This window comes from Drosophila tropicalis, unplaced genomic scaffold (genome assembly GCF_018151085.1).
Source record: "Drosophila tropicalis isolate 14030-0801.00 unplaced genomic scaffold, ASM1815108v1 contig_845, whole genome shotgun sequence".
NCBI classification, from domain to species: Eukaryota; Metazoa; Arthropoda; class Insecta; order Diptera; family Drosophilidae; genus Drosophila; species Drosophila tropicalis.
In genome coordinates this window covers 83,008-106,378 of record NW_027173338.1, presented here as the reverse complement: position 1 = coordinate 106,378, position 23,371 = coordinate 83,008, and the positions used below count along the sequence as shown (strand labels likewise).

At 33.2% G+C, this 23,371-nt stretch overlaps 1 protein-coding gene across 7 annotated transcripts in view; it reads right to left on the bottom strand.

Annotated features, from left to right (window-relative positions):
- LOC137580347 (uncharacterized) overlaps positions 1–23,371 on the bottom strand; it is a 52,831-nt gene that overhangs the window by 16,688 nt on the left and 12,772 nt on the right. The window contains exon 1 of one of the 7 annotated variants that reach the window (XM_068294350.1): positions 1,166–1,315. The exons of 5 other annotated variants lie outside the window; for them this stretch is intronic. In XM_068294350.1, coding sequence (XP_068150451.1) covers positions 1,166–1,192 — 27 coding nt within the window. In that variant the 5' untranslated portion in view covers positions 1,193–1,315. Of the gene's footprint in view, positions 1–1,165; positions 1,316–23,371 lie in introns of those variants that run through there. One more of the 7 variants, XM_068294351.1, reaches the window with a different exon arrangement.

The following is a 23,371-nucleotide window of genomic DNA, read 5'->3' as shown; positions in this document are numbered from 1 at the left end:
AACTATTACGGATTTATTCTTCGTTTTCTTTAATTTTTCACAATTTGTTTTCATTTCTTCTAAATTAAAAACAAAAATTACATTAACTAACACACCAGCGATTAATAACAAAGACAGAAACAATTGCTCACTTCAAAAACCAACTCATCTCAAGCGCTAAAAGTCAATGACTTTTAAAATAAAAAACCAAAAGTTTTTTAATTTAATTATAGCCCAACAAAACTATACACCCACATATATACATACACAGCATAAACGTTGAAAATCGGTGAAAAGAACGCACATACATATATACAAAAAGTCAGTTAAGTGAAAATAACAAAGTGTAGGAGAGCAAAGTTAAGCCAAGGGAAAAGGCAACAACCAATGGGAAAAGGGGCCATTGGCAACTCAAAGGTAAAACAGAAGTTGGCTTCTTTTTTTTTCATAAATAAATATATTAAATTTTTTTCTCTTGTTTGCTGTTTTATTTTTTCTTTTGCCACTTGAGAGCACAGCAAGTATTTATGACGCTGCTTATGGATTGGATGAGTTAACATCAAAAAACAAAGAAAAAAAAAAAAAAATAGAAAATACCCGGCTAAGAAAAAAATATATACACATTTTTATGGCCATTATGAAAAGTCAAAATGTATAAAAAATGAGAGAAAAATCTACAATGAAAATGAAAATTCAATTTGGCAACAAGTCATGTTGAAAGCAGTGAACACAAAAATTACAAATGTGTAGGAAAATATTTGCCAGTTTTTAATTGAAAGTCAACCGCATTAAAAAGTCAGAGGGCCAACTAAACATTGGCTCAAATGGAATGAACATATTCCTAGACGAATTTATATTTTTGAGCAATTTTCTAATAGTTATGAAAAGACCTTGGCTTAATCGTTTTAAGTTGTTAGTGTTTGCTTTAAACTTATTTGAAAAAAAGTGGAAAAGTTCTGAAAAAGTGGTTCACTCAAAAATTTTTAAAGGTCATCGCTTATTTCGATTTATGCCCAGCTAACATCTAACTAGGATGTTAATATTCGTTTACAGATATCGACTTTAAATTCTTTAAATAAATTACTTTTATGAATAAATATCTGTTTCTGTTTATAAAAAATCCCTTGGGGATTTTTTTACATCTTTGAAGAAGATTTTAAGGTTTCCCAAGGCTTATTTAGCTTACCCAATAGAAATCCGGAGATAAAATCATGTTACGTTTTCGTTTAGGATTTCTATTTGTGGATTTATTTGATAGATATATTTCACTTGCACTAAGCTAAAGCTTTAAATTTAGCCAATACACTATCTTCGATTTAGTTAGTATAACGGAGAAGGCAACCGACGCGTAGCAACTTCCATTGACGACTATTCAAAAATAAAAAGAATTCTGTTTTCTGTTTTTCTAAAATAAACGATTTTCATCATCACAAGACGCCTAAACATTTTTGCTCACATATGGCAAAAACAAGCCCACTTCATTGTGTGTTAGTGTGTGTGTGTGTGTGTGAGTTTGTTCTACTCATATGAGCACAGGCAAAATGTAAATGTATCTGTATCTTTTGCGGCGCATTGTCGTCTGCCGTGACGTGACACACATGTGGGCAATTCTAAGCAGGCAAGCAGTAACATTTTTTTCTTGTTTTTTAACCAAACATGTGCCTACGGTTTTTGGCTTTTATGGTTTATGTGTTAATAAGGCGACCTTCAAGAGAGCGAACAGAGATTTCTGTTTATTTTTGGTCTACAGCACCGGCTAAGACGACTTAAGCCAATAGGCGTGTCCCAGTGAATCACAAAATGAAGGCATTATCACTATATACATCAATGAGATGATACGTTCGCTTTAGTTATTTGGAATCTTTGGATCTAGTGACATAGTGAAAGGCCATAATAAACAAATATGGTTTAAAATTTAAGCAATCACCAAATGGGAAAGTCACAAGGTGCCCTTCGCTGGTCTAAGAGGTAAGGGATCTACATTTCTTACAAATTTTAACCATTTTATTTAAGTCTTAACTAAAATTTATAACCTTATGGATAAGAATCCATAGAATTTCTCTAAAATTATTTCCGAATTGACATTTTTGTCTCTGAATTTCAACACTTTCTAATTGTTCAAACTTCAAAAGGTGATAGAGGGATTTTATAACTTCTGAAAGTCTCATTGAGGTTTCGCTATAAATTTGAACGTTGTTTAGTCAAAGGCGAATGTAAGTACTTAATTGTTTAGTTCTTTAAAGTAAATTTTATTCAAGTTCCTGAATGATTTGCATTACACAAAAATATATACCTATATTTATGGGGTATAGCTAACAATCTCCTCGATAAATTACTTAAATGACCTTCGTTTTGGCTTTCAAAATCCACTCACTCACTATCACAATGCTATGTCTTTCAACCCATTTAACTTATGCACACACACACATACACACTCACACAGCATGTATGAAAAGAGCCATTAGGCAAGCGCAATATTTTCGGGGCATGTCAGGAAATTGCAAGCTGCGTTCATTTTCTGGCACATTGAGCCCATAAGCCCATTCATATACCAAAAACCATTTCAAAAGTCATCTCAAATGCAATAGAATATGTTGAAAAATTCGTTCGCACAGTGGGACAGCATCAGCAACAATTCAAAAGGATTCTGCCGACAGCAAGCAAAAGAAGAAATGAAAAGAAAAAAATGAAGAGCAAGCAGAACAAGAATTTTGCTTGTTCTTGTGGTTTCTCAGAAAACAAGAAAATACATCATCATCATCAACATCATCATAATCGTCATTTCGACTGTTAGATGCGAATGTGGCCAGGGTCGAGGCGTCCGCAGGTCTGCCAAAAAAAAACACAAAAAGTCTTGGGAATTTATGTGCCATGTGTGAGGAGCACCGAGGAAGGGAAGCAAAAAGGTAGCAGTCCTTGAACTTGCTCAAAAGGAAGTGTTGGTCGGTCCATTGGCTAAGAGCCTAAAAATTCACATTCAAGAAATATTCACTGAATTTGGGGCATAATCATTATGACATTAAGTTGCCAATAATTTATATTTATTCTGTTTCTAATTATGGTTGTCACTTTTGATTTGTATATTTCTTTCGTATTTTTGTTTTTGTCTTCATCGGAATTTCAAAGACTATTGTTTTGGCGAGTATTTTAAATTCTAAAATAATAATGTAGGAATGTGAATTTCAATTTTATATATGTTTTTCATTAATGTCATATCTGTTTATATACTATATTTATTTCTTTATACAGAATTTGAAACGTTTTTGTTCGCCATTGTTGTGCAGTTTTATTGTATTTACTTATATTATGATAAGAATTTGAAATGTTTTTTGAATTTATTTTAACTTTGCTTAATTCCAATTTATTGATAAAATTACTAACTCATAACTGTTATCACATTCCGAAAATATTTAATCTTTTTCGAAATAGGAAGTGTAATTTTTAGTTCACTCAATGAACCGAATCCAAGGAAAATCCATTTACTCTTTCCCTTTTGCAGTTTGCCCTTCGGTTTATTTAAAAATTCTATGCATATTTTGGCCAACACTCGACAATTTGGTTCAGTGGTGGCTCGACTGTCATCTCTCAGCTCAACTCGACTCGATTCTCTGGTGTGCTGTGTGTCGATGTCGATGGCGTCATGCGGGCTACGATAAAAGTCATGACGTTTTTTTTTTGGAATTTTTTGTTTGTTTTGTGTATTCCATATGCCCATTTTTGGGGCAGGGTTAGGGAAGAAGAACTCGTTGCATAAATCTGTGACAGAAAATTATGGTGAGATGCAACTGCGACTGCAATTGATGGGGAAGAAGGCTAAAACGAAACTAGCTTTTCGACTTGAAGTTGTGGATGTACATATCTCAGCCATGTATCTATTAGCCACAACTAAGTAAGGTCACGCCCCCCCCAAACTATCACCCGCCTAGAAAAAGAGGCAAAGAAGATGAAAAAGAGAAACATTTCGCATGCTGTTTACATTTATGCAGCATGTCAGGGGGCGTGGCAACTTTGTATCTACTAGATACATTTTGGTGTGTGCGTCTGATTATGACATTTAACATGAACACGTAGCGAGTTCAGCACATGCAAGAGACAGCTTTGGTATTTTTTTGTTTGCTGCTGTTGGTATTTTTGCTAGACACGCACAGCCCAGCATGACAGCATGACTGCACTTTAGTTTCTTCTTTCTTCCACACACTCACACACTCGCACACTCACTCACTTGCTTATTCGTTTTATTCCCTTTTTTGCCTACATTGTCAATTCATTTATTTCCCTTCTCTTCCCTTTTTTTGTTGGCGTTTCTGTGGCTCTTATCGTTTGAGAGAAAAAAAATAACAGAAATTGGCAAATATTTGATGGGCCAACAGAGAGCCGACTGCTTCTGTCCATGGCCAACTAAATTGGCTTGTTAAAATGTATCTTGATAAGAACTTCGATGGGGCATATAGGCTGTGGCATAATATTTATAAGACTTGCCTGACTAGTGTGCAATGTTTTCATGTGAATAGTAAAACTCACCTGGAAAGAGAGAAAAAAATTGCAAAATTCAATTAACTATTTATTTATGTATATAATAAATGAAAAACTATATAAAAAATCAAATTTACAATAAATACGTTTTTGTTTAAATTGATTGAGTTTTTCTTTAACAATTGAGTTATAAAGGTTTACAAAGTTCGCTATACAATATAATTTTGTGAAAATTCGTTGTATTTAAATATATCAAAAACAATTTCAAGACATCACCGGGTTCTGGACAGCTAGGGGGTAGGGTAGCCACAAATGGTAGGATTTCCCTTGAATACTTTCAGCAGTAGCTGTAAGGACACACCTCTTGCTTCTATAAGGGCTAAAACATAGTCTCTAATGGCAAACCAAGTCACTCTGATGGAGAATCGCTGAATTTCTAATATAAAATAAGATATTGGATCATTTTGAATAAAAAGGAGCAAAGAAGCGTCTCCACTTCTATACATCTGTAGATCGAAATAATTCTTGACTACTTTAATTAGGTATTACAACAAGTTACTCGGTAAGTTACTTAGCTTTATTGATATACAAAATATTTCGTATCTGGTATTATAAGAACATGAGAGAGAACTCATGTTGAAAAAATGTTGATAAAAACTTTGGCAGTTGTTGAAACAGATGTGAAGGCACTTCATGATATCTTATAAAACCAATCTTGGATATTTATAGTGCTAGGTTCGACTCAAATCGCAGTTTTTGTTTAGTTCATTGGATAGTTGTAAATATCAATCAGCTATTTTATTTTTAAATTATTTATTGTGGCATTTTTCGGCACAAAGTAAATATTTAACTCTATTGGCTTAAAGTATTCCATTTACACTCTTAACTTATCTATAGGTAACTTTGTTCTAAGTTCTGCCTTCTTGCCTGAAATCTTTAGTAACCTTCTTGTCTATGATGTGACCTCAATCTTCCAACATTAATATGTTTACTACCAAAGACTTAAGGTATAAAGTTGCATTAAAAATGTTCATTAAAAGCTGTTAAAATAGTTATTAAATTTCAGTTTTGTGTTTATTCTTATCTTTTTTCATATTTCTATCAAATTTTCGAAACTTTCTTCAAAATGTTTTAAAAGTTCATAATAAAACTAGACCTAACTAAAAACTAACCTTGCCAAATTAACATATTTTGAAATTATTTCATTTGAATTCACTTTCAATAATCGGTTTAAAGTCTGTTAACATTTTGCAAAATAATAAAGATTATAAAAAAAATGTGCAAAAAAATGTTTAACAAATGTGGCATAAAAAAAAAAAAAATAAACAAGTTCTATAAAAACAACAATCAGGCACACATTCACACAAACAACTCGAGTTCAACCACAAGCCGAGACAAGTGTGCCAACGACTTATTTGTCACTAGATTGTGGTTAAGTATGAGATACACTCACACACACACAGACATACACAGACAGACAAGCACACTCACAGTTCACAGAGTGTGTGGGCGATGCTAAGAGCGTAAGGTCAGGCGTTCACCACTGCGTATGAGTAATAATGCGGTTATTTTTTTGCTTCTTTTTTTTGTATTCAAATTTTGTTAAATTTTTAAAATAAATTAAGTGAAAATATGCGTTGTTGATTTTGCTCGTTTTCTCGTTACACTTGGTTGGGCTTTAATTGTTTATGTAAATTAGAATTGTATAAAGGAAGTGAGTGCGGTGATTGCGAATGCGAGGCATCTGTATCTTAAGCAAATAAAGGTGTGAATTCCATTAACAATTTGATGTTCAGTTGTTGTCATAATATTGCTAAAAATATCAATGAGGCTTGGCTGAGCATGACAAATAACTAGCGAGATGCTCTTCAATCTAAATTGGCTGCCACATTGACAAGTGCGAACAACAGACACAGGTTGGGAAAGTTGCTGGCCAAAGTTCAGGGGGGTCATCAATCTGGCCATCTTCATATGTGTCCCCACGAACTCTTGACTCTTGGTCTATTCAGTTGCAATGCAGTAGCTCCAGGTGTGCTGTTAACTGTCAGTTAACTTCGAACATGCAACTTCAATTTAAGCCTCAACTCTGTCATTGTTCATCGTCATCCTCCAGTACGTGGTGTTCGATGACAATCTCCCATTTGGTTAGACTGGACTGGTATGGTCTGGTCTGATCTACGCTGGTCTGATGTGGAAAGGACTCTGCTCTCTTCTGGTTCAATTAAATTTGCTGTCAATCATTTCATTTTTTGTTCCTTTCTACCTTTCACTCACTTTATGGTTTGTTATGATTAGCCAAAGTGCTGGTTGGGGGGAACACTGTGTCGAATTGGAGAGATAAATTGAGGTTCCTCTTCTTGACTGAACTGTGAGTGGTGGCGTGCTTAAAGTTGTAAGGTATTGAAGCATAAACACTTTTTCAATGGGAATATTTCAATGAAAGATCTATCACCCACTTCGAAATACCACTCAATGGAATAAATCGATTTGCTCATTCGATATAATCGTTCTTAAGACGTGTCTAATCACTTTAGCTTAAGTTTAAGTTGTTCTGCAGTTTATGTAGTTCTTTTTTCCCCACTTTTACGAAGTTCAACTATAAGGAAAGACAAATCCTGTAAAAAATTATACTAACTACTTGAATCTTTCTTCAGATATATCTATCGGAGATTTCTTAATTGATTACCCTTAAAATTGGTCTAAAGTAATACTTTCTGTTCCCATTAGATTTTAATTTCTTGTACTTTCGTCGATATTAGTTCACCCGTCTGTGATTTTCACTTCTTTTGTCTTAAAAAAGGTTCACTTGAATGCCATTCTCTAAAATTTAAATTCGCTTTAGAGCAAATTTTCCCGCTTAAAGTTTTCACTCGTCTTAACTTTGATCAATTTCGCTTTCTAAAGGGAGACAGATTTTTAAATTTTGACTCTTAGACACATTTTATCAGATCTTGTTCATATATAGCAAAGTTTACACCTCTTTCTTTCACAATTCGTACATGGAAACGCAAGTTTGTTTAGTTCGCTGTCTGCCCACAAGATTTCTTTCATCTATTGCGGTGAGAATTGTGAGAACTGTGCCAGGTGAATGAATGCCTTGCCATTGTTCTTGTTTTCTTGTTGTTTGCCGTTGTCAACGCTAGTTGTAGTTGTAGTTGTATTTGTAGCAAAGAAACTTTTGCCTCGTATTTTTACCTATTTTTCTTGTGCAATTATTTATAATAGCGCCCGGTTCTCATTTACCTCACTCTTCCGACTCTTTAATGGCCGTGACAGGTTGGCGCGTAAAAATAAAAACACATTTTATGCAGGTAGAACTCAGAGTTCATTAAGGGTAATGCATGCCAAAATGGGTAAGAGATTGAAAAGAAAGACAAACTGTCTGACGAAAAATACACTCACACACATACAACCACAGCCATTTACGTGTATCCTATAGATACTCGGATACATAACAAATGACAGATACCTGGGCGCCAGGAGGCTCTGCTCTGGTCTCTGTTCAGTTTCTTAATGACGCCGAGCACCTGCTGCAGTTCTTAAGAAAATTTCCCTTCATTTGCTCACAGGTAGGCGAAGTGATTTTCTGCCAACAACCAACGACCAGGTTCGGATCGGTCAAAGGTTTGTAAATAATTAAATTTTTCGTTTTGCCCTAACAAACTTTCAAGCTAAACAACGTCCTACCAAGCCGAAGTATTGATTTTACAAAACTTTGAAATGGCGGCAAGTGGAGGGAACTTCGTGTTGTTATTAAGCAAGTTCATTGTACTGACCCATTAAAACAATTTTCAAAAGAGAGCTTGCCTTTTAAAGGCTTCATTTAATAATCAAAGAATCAAATATGTGTGTATTAGAGTCTTCCTAAGAAGAAAGGGTGGAACCAGGTAATAACATAAATATTTTTAACAGGCTACACGGTGAGATATGATTTCATAGGACGATAGGACCAAGACAACATTTGATTTTTTCACGGGTTAAAAGAAAACACTTTTAATTAAAAAGGGTTAAAAATCATTATCACTACATCTTGATCTTGATTTTAACACAGTGAGAGACGTAATTGATACAAAACTCTATATTTTCCTGTGCGTCCCTTATCCAAACTAATATTCAAGGTATCAAACACATAAAACACCAAAATGATTTCTAAAATATTATCTTGCTTGCAAGAATGTAAAATTTATTTGTTCCAGAATAGAAAATGTGCGATTTTTGTGTTTATGATGTCCAAGTTTTGAATGAGAACGGATTCAATATGGAACCCATTAAACCTCTGTTTTTACAGATTCTAACCAATATCGATTGGTTTGGATTGAAAAGTCCAAAATGAGTTAAAGAAAAACTAATTACCTACTATATATGTATTTCTAGTTCATGTTTTTTTGCACACATTTTTCGAATGGCCAATGAAATAAATTGAAGCTGCAGCAATATACGAAAGTTCTATGAAAAGAGACCACCTGAACAGAAATTGATTGCTTTATAAGATTCAGTTCCATAGAAAAGTAAACAGAAATACGTTGTATAGAAATTCCATTGTATTAAATTCCTATTTTTAGTAACAATTTAAGAGAGGTAGTTAATAACCCACACACATACATAAGGATGGAATGTCGCAAAGATAATAGATTTATATATTTGTGGATTCATTTTAGATAAACCCAAAATGAATTCTTGAAAGAATGTAAACATTAAACCAAACGTAAGGAGAGACTTTGAAGATATCAGATGTCTTTAACCTTTCCTCTTTACTTACGTTTGTATGTATCTGTTGCCAATTATTTACAAACTCAGAAAGAGGGGATGAATTGTTTAATAATTATGAACAATGTTTATCTATTCTTCAAGATCTCACACCTCTTTTTGCTGTACCTTAAGAAACCAGATGATGATGATTGTTTTGTTTTCAATTCTTGTATGTTTCCCTGACCCTGGCGATTTCCATTCCAGGGCTTCTCTCATGCCAAACAGAAGTCGTACATGTGTGTGTGTGCAACTGTCACATATGTCATAAGTGTATGTCTCATATTTCGCCAGCACAAAGCATTGCTTATTAGCATAGGTACTTGAAGGACTCTTAAGTATGTATGTATGTGTGTGGGAAAAAAACAAGAAAATGTGGGTACATGTCTTGTTTTTATGATGTGTTAATGGGCGGTAAATACTTTATAAGCTTCATTGATTTTTATGCATTTGTTTCTCTTTTTGTTCTTGTTGTTGCTTGAAGTGGGTCAAAGTAGTAAAAGATGCAATGATAAATGTGTGACAACTGTAGAAGAATATATGTATTAAATTTAAATGACAGGTGCGCTTGAACCTTATATCTTTTGTGACTACTTTCCTTTGATGTTTTTCGAATCGTTTTCGTATTTCCGGCAACTTGATCACAATTAACACGACCTGATATGGCCAACAAATTAATAATTAATATCTTTTCGTTTTCCGCAAAAATGAAAATGAAAAGTAAGAAAACTGGTCAAGTCAACTTAAAAGTGGCTAAAACAACTTGGCACAAAAAAAAAAAAAAAAATAATCGCCATCCTGACCAACGCCTAGAGAGTGAAATCATGTCTCGGAAAAGTGCAGGAACATGTGCTACAACAACTTGTATACATACACACATACACATGTACATATGTATATATGTATAAATGTGTATAGGCCAAAGATTTGGCCAACGGCACACGATGACACAGTCGTGATCATCATCATTAACAATGGACGAGGCAAGTCTTTTGTCATTTTTATCAGAGAGTTTTGGTTGGGGTTGAGGTTTCTGTATGATAAATGAAATTTTCTGCACTAAACATTACTTAAGGGGAAAACTTTTGTTGTCTTCTCCTTAAATGTGTGTGTGTGTGTGTGTAAGTGTGGGTTATTGTAATTTTTTTTGCCACAGGCATGTCTTTTTGGGGGAAAACATAAGACATGCTTCTATTTGCTCGTTTGACCAACATATGTGATTGATTGTAATTGAGGTTGGGTAAAAGTTGTATGTATGGTGTGTGTGCATGTGTGTGTGTGTGTGGCAATGTCAAGAGTCGAAAGAAAAAGAAATTTGACACTTTTGTGTGAAAACTAAACAAGTGGAAAACTTTTGACGACAAAAGCTTTTATATTAGTCAGCACAAAAATTCACCAACTAAATGGTCATTAAATGTTATTCACTTGGAAAATTTATTGTCAAGAAGATGATATTTATGTAAAAATTTCTAACAACATTAATTTGTTTACTCCTCTAGATGTTGATTATACATATACATATGTATACATCCGAGTGTGTATATTTCTAATCCGCTTGGTTAGTTAAGCCTAGCTAAAAATAGTTTTGTTTTTGTTTATCGGTTTAGTTTTTAATCAGTGAAATTGACCATGAAAATGAAAATATAATTTTTTAGAGTCATAAAATTCTGAAAAATACTTCGTTTCCTGTCTGCTTCATAATATAACTTTGAGTTTTATGACCCTGTTGGTGAGTAATCAAACAAGTTAACTTAATATACCAATCCCCTTTTCATTGGGATTAAGTGTTTATTTAGTCAATATACTATAAAAAGTAAATCAAACAGCTAATTATCATACTTGAATTTGATTTCTTTGTTGTTATAGGCAGGTTCTAAGTTTAGCTTACTTTTGGCTTCTTTTGGAAACAAATTATCCTCATTTCCCCATTGTAACTCGACTAAATCCAATATGATATATGAAAATTGGATAGCAAATACCAGACCTTTGATTAGGATAGTAAACAACTAAAGAACTTTGATGCATTCCAGGTAAATAAGCCATTTAGACTAACTCTGATTGATTAAGCTGCAAATATTTGAGAGTACAACAAATTCGGTTAGCCCATAAGCTTATTATTTTGTATTTTTTGGGTACCACCAATTAAGTTAATTGAATTTACGCTTTTGAGTTCCCCTGCACTTGGGTGAAATTTTCAACAACAAACTACTTGAAGAAAACGACAAAAAAGTATCTTCAAGATATAAAACAAACAAACCAACAGGCAAACATCACGACAAGTTTAATATTCATAAGGCCGCAACTGACAATTGCATAAGATCTTTTCAAGTCGAGTAGGGGAGTAGGGAGTATAAAAGTACATCTCCACATCGTTTCTTTTCTTACAATTATTTCTTTTTTTTTTTTTTTTTTTTGATATCAAGTTAAAGTTGAGCATTGTTTCTTTATTTCATTCATTAATTTTGTTTTTGCCGCTGACACATTTTCAGATACGAGTATCTCAACGGAAACTTTCCCAAGTTTTGTTTTCATTTTGGTTTGCTTTTGGTATTGTTGTTGTTGTTTTCATAATTTGGCAACTGATTTTTGTTGTTTTTGTTGTTGTTTGTTTCAACTCATTTTGTCTTTTTCCGTAAAGTTCATTTTGAAATGTGTTAATGTTTATGTCAGAGCTTCTTTGCTGAACATTACGAAATGGCCCTCGAAACTTTAAACTTTTTCACTTTAATTGTGACCGTCAAACTTTCGCAAGTGAAATGGTTTGGTTTGCCAACTTTAAAAGACAAACCCAACCAAAATTAACAACAAAATAAGAAAGACAACAACAACAGCAACATAAATTTGAGTTTAATGCTGGAGGTTTTTTTCTTACTTCTTTTTCTTTTCTTTTTTCTTTTTTTTGTGTGTTAATTTGATTAGACTGTGAAGAGGGTCAAAAGGGTGAAGGAGAACTAACTAATTATAAAATTAGAGTAAAGCTGTAAAAAAAGAAGAACACATTCTAACAAGATATGGCCAGAAGAGTTGGTGTACTTAGCTGACTGACTTTTTCTATGGTGCTTATAAAGCCATTTTTAACATCTTTATGAAGTTTTCTATCCATTCCACTAACTAATTATCATAAAATTCAATAAGCCACATTGTAAACATTGCATAACTCAAACGCTTCGATTGTTATGCCAAAGCAAACGTCAGACAACCGTTAAACCAAACCAAACAATGACAACAGATTCATGTATCCGAATATCCAAATATATATATCTTCATCATCTTCTTTTCTCTCTCCTCTCTAGTTGACCACATTTAACGATTGGCCACATTAATGAAATTTATGCACTCACAGATATTGTGGCATATAGAGGGGATATCGGAGAGACAAACTTTGTATGTTTAACAACGAATCATAAAATACACTTGCCAAAGGCAAAAACCCTAGAAAGGAAAAGATATAAAAGTATCTATTACATAAATACTCTTCTAATTGTATAGTTAATTTGAATATGATTGGAAACTATTATTGATAACTTCTTTCGTTAGCAGATATGCCCACTTTGTAAGTGTATAAACATAAAAACACAAACCACAGGCATTTTAATTTTTATGTTTAAGCATGAAAAATGCTTACCAATGTCATACAGCATTGCTGGCGTAATAATTTGCATCCATCAGATACAAGTTCTGTTGCGGTGGTTCCGGCAAAAAATTTACATACAACTCACGTTCATGAGTTTAAAAATACGTTTCTATATACAAAAAATTTACGTTAAAATTCAAAAATAATAAAAAAGCAAAAGCAAATTTCTTGAATGAACTTGCGTCAATAATTGGAAAACATTTGTTAATATATTATTATATGTCTCAAAGTGACTCACACCATCTGTCTCCCTCTCTCTCTGTCTCTCTCTGGCGCTGGGTATATCTGTCTGGCATGAGTAAGCAAATATGTAGATGGCGCGTGTTGAGATCTGAGGCTTTATAGAAATTTATTGGCAAAAATGTAAAAAAAAACCGTCACTTTCGCTTAAGTGGAGAACATTTTTTTATATCTGTTTGTTGCATCTAATTGCTCAAATACAGAAAGAGAGAGAGAGAGAGATAGAGACATTAATTAGTCATAGTTTGAGGGGCGTGGTTGTTAATTGCTTAAGAGATTTTTGTTGTGGGAGTTGTCAACTTATAAAGATGATAAGAAAAATTTATAATCGCGGAAACTATTTCCACAAATATTGTATACATTCCATTTAGGACAGATATTTATATACTCTTAGTTGAAATTGAGTTGTTGAATGTTTCCATTTGGATTTATCTGCCTACGTGCATCTTTGGAATTGCTTAGTGTTAGTTACAAAATAAAAAAAAAAAAAAAAATAACTCAAACGAGTTTTTATATAAAACTAATTGAAAATGTGTTTATCGTTGAACAAAAACAGTTGTAAAACAATGTTTGGAACTTTTTCACAACTTTCACAGAAATTTACTAAATAAATCTTAAATCTTAAAGATTTCAAAACTGATTAATAAAATACCTAAAACATATTTTTATATTTTAAGCCAAAATATATAAAAGTTAAGTTAATAGTTTATAACTATATCAAGAATAATAATAATATTTCGACTTCTATTTGGGATAAAGGAAACTTAATCATTCAAACCAAATACCAAAACAGTTCAATATTAAAAACAGTTTTTGAACTTTTTAAACTAAACTTAGAAGCACTAGGATATGACTTTATAACCATAGTTTTAAGGTAATGTATTAACATTCATTGTTCTGTTATATATTTCAAATCATTTTTTCCTATATTCTCGATTTAGCTGCTGGGCCACAATCAACAAAATTGGAAAGTACTACAAAATTTTTGAAAAGTTTTTCCTTTCAACTTTACCTAAGTTTACATAAACTCGCAGCTATATAATGCCAAAACAATTCAGTAATAATTCTCTTTAAAGGTATTTACATAGGAGATAATCTTAAAAATTAAGTTTTGAAATATTAAATTTGTTTTTTTTAGGTTGTTTAGCAAAAGTTTGCTTGGTATTTATTCAAATATGTAGGTATTTGCAAACTGGATTGTTTCAATCAATATCCGCTATAGAAATTCATGTCAAATATTTTATTTTTAAACTGGTTAACAGCTTATACTTGATACTAATATTGGCTGTTTGACCTTTAAGAAAGTTTAAATACTTCTATAAAAATACAAAAATTGTTTTATTTAGATAAACTAATTTCTAAGGCACTCAAATATTTAAGCTTGAGATTAGATTCAAATAAAATTGGTAAGAAAAATAACCAGTTCGTGTGACACTTTCATATTTCTGTATTTTCTTTGAGTCTTGTTATCCATATCTCATTAGACTCTATTTATATATATGTATGTACTTGTCTCTTTTTTCATTTTAATTAAACACCCAAACCAGATGTCCCCAATTTTCCAAGCTCTCAAGACTTAAGCTCTTAAGCTAACCAACTGAACTGAACTGAACTAAATGAACCAAAAACAGAGTTTTTTTTATTTTCATTCAAGTTAATTTCATTAGTGGTTGTCGCGTCTTAGTCTTGGTCTCCACTCATTGTGCAGACTAAGTGGCTGGGAGCCAGACGCTTTGGACACACTTTCGTTGATGCGTCGAAATGACGCGCCAAAAGCCGGTGAATCCGATCTGCTAGCGACCTGCTACGACTTTCACATGTGTATCTGAGTGTGTATACTATACGGGCCATATCTTATATTCATTGACTTTATTTACCAGCCACACACGATCTTTGGCTGTGTGTCTGTGTGCGTTTGATTGAAGAAGACGCTTCGTGGTTGATGGTTTTCTTTCTATTTCTTATTTATTTTTTTTGCAAATTACTTTCATTTTCTGTGTTTGTATCTCTCTTTTCTCTAGTCTTTTATTTTTTTGTTTTGCTTTAGAAACTTTGCAGTGAAAATTTCTTTACTTGGCTAACAAGTCATTGACAAACTGCCAACTTTAAAAGCCAAACTTGTGGACAGCTCAGGATTTAAGACAACCAACGGCAACCAAACGACGAATGCGACAACGACCAAGACCAAGACCACGACCACTCCCTGGGTCTGGCTTAAGTGTGTCATGCAAATTGCTGTATGTTGCTGTTCGTTCTCTCAGTCTGTCTGTAATTTGATATTGTCATTAGTTTCATGTGCGCACTCGACTGTGGCCCCTAGTAACTCGGACAAGGAAGTATCTTTGTATCTTTTACACATGCGACTCGCTGCACTTGACAGCAGCGATTATGTTTCCCTTGTGTGGGTGGGTGGATGGATGTGTGGTTGGGGCATGGGCATGAGGACATTTCCATTCCCTATGCATTATGCATGCCATGACGCTCATTAGTGTGGCTTGTTGACTAACAAAAACAAAAAAAATAAAGGAGGCAAAAATAGAGCAGGCAATGTGAAGGAGACGTCACAAGGCGGAAGACCTTTTAATGGGCCAAAAAGAACAATAGGCTGAAATTGCACTCGAGGCTACTTTAACTTGGCCTTTTTCACATCTATGTAGTTCTCATCTCGTTTCACTCTACTAAATTAGTTCGAAAATCTCAACAAATTGTCACTTCTCAATGACAAAACTTTTCAGAGATTACATCAAGTTTCGGCGCTAAAAAAGCACTTAACTCTTAATGTCAAATGTCAGTTTAGTGAATATATTTTTAAATAAATTTTTATTTTCAAGCTTTTCCAATGATTTCGCAAAAACCCCAAAATATATATAAATAAACGAAGTAGCCGTAGAAATTAGGTTTTTTTTTTTTAATGAAGAATGACACTTTTAGTGCCCCAACGAAAGCCAACAATTGTCCGTTCAATTGGGTTGAGATATGCGAAGAGAAAAAAGTGTTGACAGTTTGGTTAATGACGTTGAAATGTGAAAATGACAGAAAAACGAAAGATATTGTTATGATAGATGCCAGACTATAGGTTGATTAGGTTGTCATTTTAAATCCAAATGGCTCAGAGAAGTAGAGAATATAGATTACTGGTTAAATATAACCATAGAATTAACTTAATATAGTAATCTTAGTTTTGGAATTGAATTTCAAGTAGCTTAGACTTATATTTAAACATTCTTCTCAAAGAAAATTGAACTTGTTCCATTACAATATCCTAAAAGAAAACTATTGGAAACTGATCAATGAGTATGGTATTCGACTAAAACTAAGACTCGGATTCGGTTGGTATCCCAATTTCTACATATCTAAGTTTTATAAGCAAAGGAATCTCAAAGTTTAGTTTAGTATTTAGTTTTGAGTTTAATTTTTTTATTATTCGAGAAACTAACAGATCAAAAATAACAGAGTTTATTTCACTTTAACAAATGAGGTTTATATTTTGTACCTTAAAGGGCACTTTTTCGTATTGCTTTTCAAACTTTTGCTTTATAAACTAATTTCATATCAAACTAAAAGCTGAAAGCAAGTCATCATCTTAGTGTGACTGAAAATTGATTGAAATATATTTGGCAAGCTCAAAAAACATTATGTAATTGAAACTTGGTTATTTAAATTATATTAAAATTGGTGGCCAAACTACTTCAAATCGTATTCTCTAATGTATGGAATCGAACACTCCATTAAGAGAATCATTTTTCACCAAACAACCTATCATTTGCTCTTTAATCATTTCCTCTTCTCATTATTACCTTTTTAAGGTCTGAGCTTTGTTGGACCGGTGCATGTTAGCCACACCAATGAAATACTCGTATCAAAACCCAAAATGACTTCCTGCATACTTATCTCACATGCGCCCCACCCCAGACAATTAATCAAAACCTGGAAGAAGAAACAACATTCACGCGATCGCCGACTAACATGAATTCATGGGGAAAGGAGACCCATTAATGCATTCCCATTGATAGCTTCAAGAGCTTCCTTTACCGAAAATGCTTAGATACTTGTGCCAATTACTCACTGCTAATCGATGATAAGGTAATCAAAACTTACTGACGTCACTCAAGACATTGAAGAATGCACTTTTTTCCTTTTTGTATTTCAAGTGTTGTGAACTTACCTGGAAAGAGAAAGGAATAATATGTATGCATTATTTATAAGGAAATGAGTCGAAATGAGTATCGGAACTAAGTATAGTAAATTAGTCTACAAGGCCCAAGATCACCAAGTGGCACCCGCGTCATTCATTCATCCATATGTGTGATATATGTATATGAGTGTGTATGTATATAGTATATATGAACGTATTGGACATTTAATTAAGTGCGAACAAAATGTTGTTTCTGTTAAATACAGAAATATATATGTATATACAACGTATGTACATATATACATAGATAGATATAGAGGCCAGCGAACTCTTTGCGCGTCAGAGAGCAAAATGAGAGGCCTTAATTACCCAACACAGACACTTCCGCTGCATTAAGCCCAGAGCAATAAAATAGTGATGAAAGGAGAATTTTATTACGAATTGGAATATATATAACAGATCCCATTAATAATAAACAAATAAAAAAGTGTCCTTACAAGGAATTGAGGGTCTACATAAGTTACTCGTGAACCTCCTCTCTTTGTTCAAGCTAAACAAGATAAGTTCCTTGGAGAAATATTACAACAATTCATAATATGACTAACTTTCATCACTTTTGATTTAGCATTAATTTCGATTTCGATATCATTTAAAGATTCAAATCGAAACCTTGAAATTTCGGTTAAAATTCAGTTACCTAAGTTTGTTGAGAAAAACTACAAACAAACTTTGAAGTTGAAACACTTTGAAAATAATACAAACAACAATAAACTTTATTTCGATGCTCGAGGGAAATAAACTTCATTCAAGATATTTATTTGCTTTGTATTTAATATTAAAGATATAAATATTTTATGAAATCTTTTAGATGTTTTTTCTTTATGAAATTTATTGCACTTTGGTTTTGTTTCTTTTCAAATAATTCTATTCTTACTGCCTTTGGGATATTTGATAAATAGACTTTAATCGCTGTTTTAACACGTCTTTTAAAAGTGATTAAAATCGATCTTAGAGCAAGTTGTTTCATTCAAACTCCAGTTAAGAAATGCCTAAAATATTTTAACCTGTTTTTTTCTAATCTAAAGTTATATCATTATATCATGGTTTCCGATATGCAAGTTCTCAATATTCAAAGGCATTGCAACTTTATTACTTTCAATCTCTTTGTGTCTGGCAGCTGTCTGTTTTGCTGCTGTTTGAATTGTGGCAATGTCTGGTTGCATGGTGTAAGATAACATGCAACACATTGACTCTGAGTGTAATATAAATCCATACAAAGCAAAGGCATTGTCTGCCTAGTGCCACCTTTTGTTGTTGTCTCTGCATCTTTGAAGTTTGAAACCATAAATAATAATAAAAAGAAAATATGTGTCTCTTCTTAAAAGCGGAAGATGGAACTAGCGCACCTTCTTCTGTTTCCATCTTCTACCCACCCAAAAAATCTATGCAAGGTCTCTAATATAACATCCATTAATCTCTAAATAATTTTCATTGACAGCCGCAACATGTAAAATGTCACCTCCAAAACCAAAAAAATGAACAACCTACAAACCAAAAACGAAACTTGAAATATTTTTCAAGTCATTTTTAGCCAAATTTGGCCAACAACCAAAAATGGTTAAACAATTTTTTGGTTAAACCAGCGCGTGGACAACAAGAAGAAGAAAAAAACAACTAAAAACACTTTAATTTGCTTAAAATTTTGGTTTCATTTTCGTGTCCATATATTAAAGTTTCCACTTGCCAGTTGCTCGTTGGCTTTGGCATTAGAAGAAAACCAAATGGAATCGAATCAACATGAATAAGTTTATCAGGCGATCTTTATCTTATCTGGGTTAGACAATGTTGCTTGGCTTTATTTGTTTTTGGTTTCTCAGCTGTTGATGTAATTTTTTTTAATTTATGCCTTAAATTTGTGTGTGTTAATTGCGTCACTGGAAAAAATTGAACAAAAGTTTTCATTAGCGCCATGCTGGGTCGCTCGGCTGGAGACGGGAAGGGGGCCGTGTGGGAGTTGCAGCACATTGGGAGAGTAGGCTTTTAAGTGATTAAGGTCAGACCTCCAATTAGAAGACCAATAAATGAAAGTGGGTGAACTGTTTGCCTTAAGTAAAGAGGAAAATGGAAATTACTTTGGCGGCAATCTTTGTAGTTCTATTACAGAGCAATAGAAATTTCAAATGAAGTTGGCCAAAAAACACATGAATGATAATTTCCTTAGAACTGCTAATTAGAAATCCAACTAAAACAATATACTTAATGTAATAAGAAACATTAGTTTTATGTTAATCACAGCCAAGGCATCTTTAGTTTAAAGTCAAGGGGCTCTAAGTCTAGTCTCCAACGAAGACATTATAGAATTCTAAGGAGCTTTACGAGCTTTTGGATATTTTCTGACTATTTTTATTCTATTTACAATGGAAAGAAGAGTTTTGTTTTAAAGAATACTTATTTCTGACTAGCATGATGATTGAAATAAATAAAGTAATTTTAATTTAACTAAAGAACTATATTGAATATAGTATCTTAATAGTATCTCTCTGGCCTTGCAGAGAGTAATTCAATTTAAAGTGTGATTCCATTGTATGCCTACTGTTAAAACATGAAACATATTTCTTTCCTATCAGTTTCAATTAAATATTCACAACTATTTGCAACATATGGCCGGCCACAAATTTAATGGAATCTGCTACCTATATCCCGGATGAGAATTGACTGAAGTCATCAAAATCAACAAGCGCAAAAAAATGGAAGAAAAAAAGTACAAAAATATTTAAAATTAATATCAGTTGTTGGCCCAACCAACCAACTGTCACATGTTGTCTTAAAACACAACAAAAACGACAAGCCAAAAGCAAAAAAAAATGGAAATAATCGAGTAAACGGAAAAAAGAAAAATATTTGCCTGACCCTAACGAACCATATCGAAAAGGCAACAAAAGGAATTCGCCATTCCAATATTCGGTGGAAAAACAAGTGGAAATGCCCATTGCCAATACCATGGCCCATAACAGGCCATGGCACGCTGGGCCAGGATGTGAATATGCCATTGTTTTCTGTTCGAATTGAAAACGAAACGGAAAAAAAAAAAAAACCAAACTGACATCTGCCTAGGATTTCTGTTTAGACAAAAGTCCTTTCTTTTAAATCTTAAAATTTTACTTCCGCTCTTTTGGATATGATTTATCAGTCCCACTGGCTATATCAAATCCATTGCATATTAAATATGATTTTAAGGCCGACAAAAAATGTACATACATATAATAAAAATGGCTAAAGAAAAATGGCATTCAATTGAATTTTATGTCGCAGTGGTTTACTTACGGTCTTCTCTTCATCTTGCCACCCTGTAAGCATGGGTTGAAATAGTATATTTGGGGGTAATTAGAATGTGACATGAAGAATAAATTTTCATTTATCTTTCTTTGTTTCAGAGATGATTTCCAAAGGGAACAATATCTTTTAGAGTCTACGTAGATCTTGCTTACTAAAAACTAAGACAGATTCGGTTTATGAAATTGACAAATTGTCCTCCACTCACCTTTGACCTAGTCAAACCAAAGACTTCTATTGATTGGATTCTGATCTAAACTAAAAAACATTTACTACCAATAAGTGAAAGTAACTACCTGAAGGCAAACAAAAGTCAGTAATAAAACATCATGTAGAAAAACAAAATTGAAATGACTATGATTCCAAAATGTTCAGCTATAAATCTGATACTCATTGTAAAGGGTATTGGAAAAACGGTGCTGAGTTTCAATGGTTGTTCTTTATTTTTACTGCACCCAACAATAAATTGCCTTTATATATAGATTTTGCTGATGCTGCGGCTGCATTTATCCCCTTACCCTCATTTAAGTCAGTCTCAGTCTCTCTCCATCTCTCTCTGTCTATCTTTTACCATCCTCCACTTGTGACTTTTGCCATTTTTCGTTGCCTTGCGGCAGTTTAAGTCTGTCTGAGGGAGGAACCTGTTTTGCCCCGAAGTCTTCCTTTTCTTGTGTTTTGCTTCAGAAATCGAATTTTATAGAAGAAATAGCATAAAAAATAAAAAGAAAAAAACGAAACGAAAACGAAGGAAATTTGATTGATATCGTTTAGGCTTTTTATGTAACTCAAAATGCTTTGGAACCGCAAATTTCATTAACTTTTAGCAGCTGGCCCCCTTGTCCTCCTCTAACCGCTTCTCTGTCGTTTGGCCAACAGATGCCATAATTAATAGCCATGTGGAGTTGTTGTTTTTTCTCTTTACTTCTACTTTTTTTGGTATATAGACAAGCTGCCCCGAAGGCTTCGAAAAAAAAATGTGTAATTACATCAACAATTTACAACACATGGCTGGTTTGATCATCAGCTTAAAAAGAAACCTGCGATTTTTAATTAAACATTTTATAGACTCTTAGAACAAATCTTGTTTTCATCTTATTCAAAACCACAGTTTTGACTACAATTTTGGAGTCTCTTTTTGTTGTCAGTCTTTTGAGAATGAATTTGAAATAACTTTAGTTTTCTTTGTGCTCTATCACCGATCTAAAACCACGCTTATTATGGCAATTTAAAGTGAATAGTAAATATTTTTAGATCTAGATTTTGTTAATGCCATTTTTTTCATATATTTTTTGTGGTATTTTGCCATTTTGAGGTCAACAAAGCCGCAACTCCTTTCTTTTTAGTGTGGCAAATTGCTGACTAATCTTGCCAAATAGTTTCGAAAGGGTACAAAAATAGTGCCAAAGTGACCTTATTAAATCAGAGCTTAAACTTTTCAGTACTCTATCTTGAAAGGTTCCTACCGATATACATACATATAAGATAATATCTTTGTAAAACCCACAAAAAAAAGGAATAAAATACTTTGCTAGGTCTTTAAAGTGCAAAAATAACCAAATAAAACTTAAACTTAAACTATTTTAAATGAATTTTAGTGAGATATCAAATGTTAATATATTTTCAGTTGTCCACATAAAATTCTCTATCTCTGTTATGTAAAACTGACTTTTGTATGGATTTAATGGCCAGCAAATAGATTTAAAGTTGTCAAAGTTAAAAAAGTATCTACTTTTTCATATAAATGTTTTATTTTACTAAAGGAAAATTGAATATTCGATTTTAGTTTGGCAGGGAAAGCTTCCTGGCTATATTTTTTCATATCTGTTTTAATACTTGACTCATTATTTATGCCATTTTACTAGCCTCATGCATGGAAAACAACTCTCTAACCACTTTATGGCTTCAAAAAATAAAAAAAAAAAACTTTTTTTTTCCTCCGCTACACAGTTATCGTATCAAATAATATTTTTCTCATATCATTTATGTGTTTATTTTTTGCAGCAGCTTTTTGACTGCCCATTAAGCCAGACAGACACTCTATCACGCAATGTTCTACTTCGTTTGCCATACAATTTGCTCTGCACTGTCAAATCAAAAAGACAACAGAACAGAGACGGGAAAACAGAAAACAGCAACCGTCAAAGCATTTCAAAATGAAATTGAAAATTACAAACGAAAGATCTGCAAAACCAAACCGAAACCAAGACCCAAGAGTATCTGCCAGATACTTTACAACTGTAAACCGGTTCACATGGCTGAGCTCGACTCTTTTTGGTGGAGGCGCGGAAAACCTGTCCAGCGATTTGCTCTGCTCTCCGAAGACAATAATATAATGGCTCGACAAGTCCAAGCTGCCAGCCTCAATGGCGCATCAATTATGTTAATGAAGCTTAAAATGTGTCTTGATATTGAAAACTCAAAAACTACCAAAGTAAAAAAAAAAACTCGAAACAAAACAAAATACAAAAAAACTTGCCTAGTCGGCCGGCAGCCGGTTTTTCTTTTGTCAGCTGCCGATCTCTGGAACAATGAACAGAAATAATAAAAAAAAAAAAAAAAAAAAACTTCTTTAGCTGCAATTTGCATATGTCGACCTTTACCTAGCTTGAAAACTCTTTTGAGTCACACTCTAGGCGGTATTTGTCATTTTCCCATCGATTACATTCTAGAGCGACCAAGCTTTGTTTCATTATGTTTCTAGCTCAAAGACAACCTAATGTACCTAAAGCCTAAGTCTGACCCTGAGCTGATTTATCTTAGGTAGTCTATGGCCTGCTTGTATTATAGAGCAATCTAAAGTGGATTTTTCTTTGACTTTTTCAAAAAGTGGC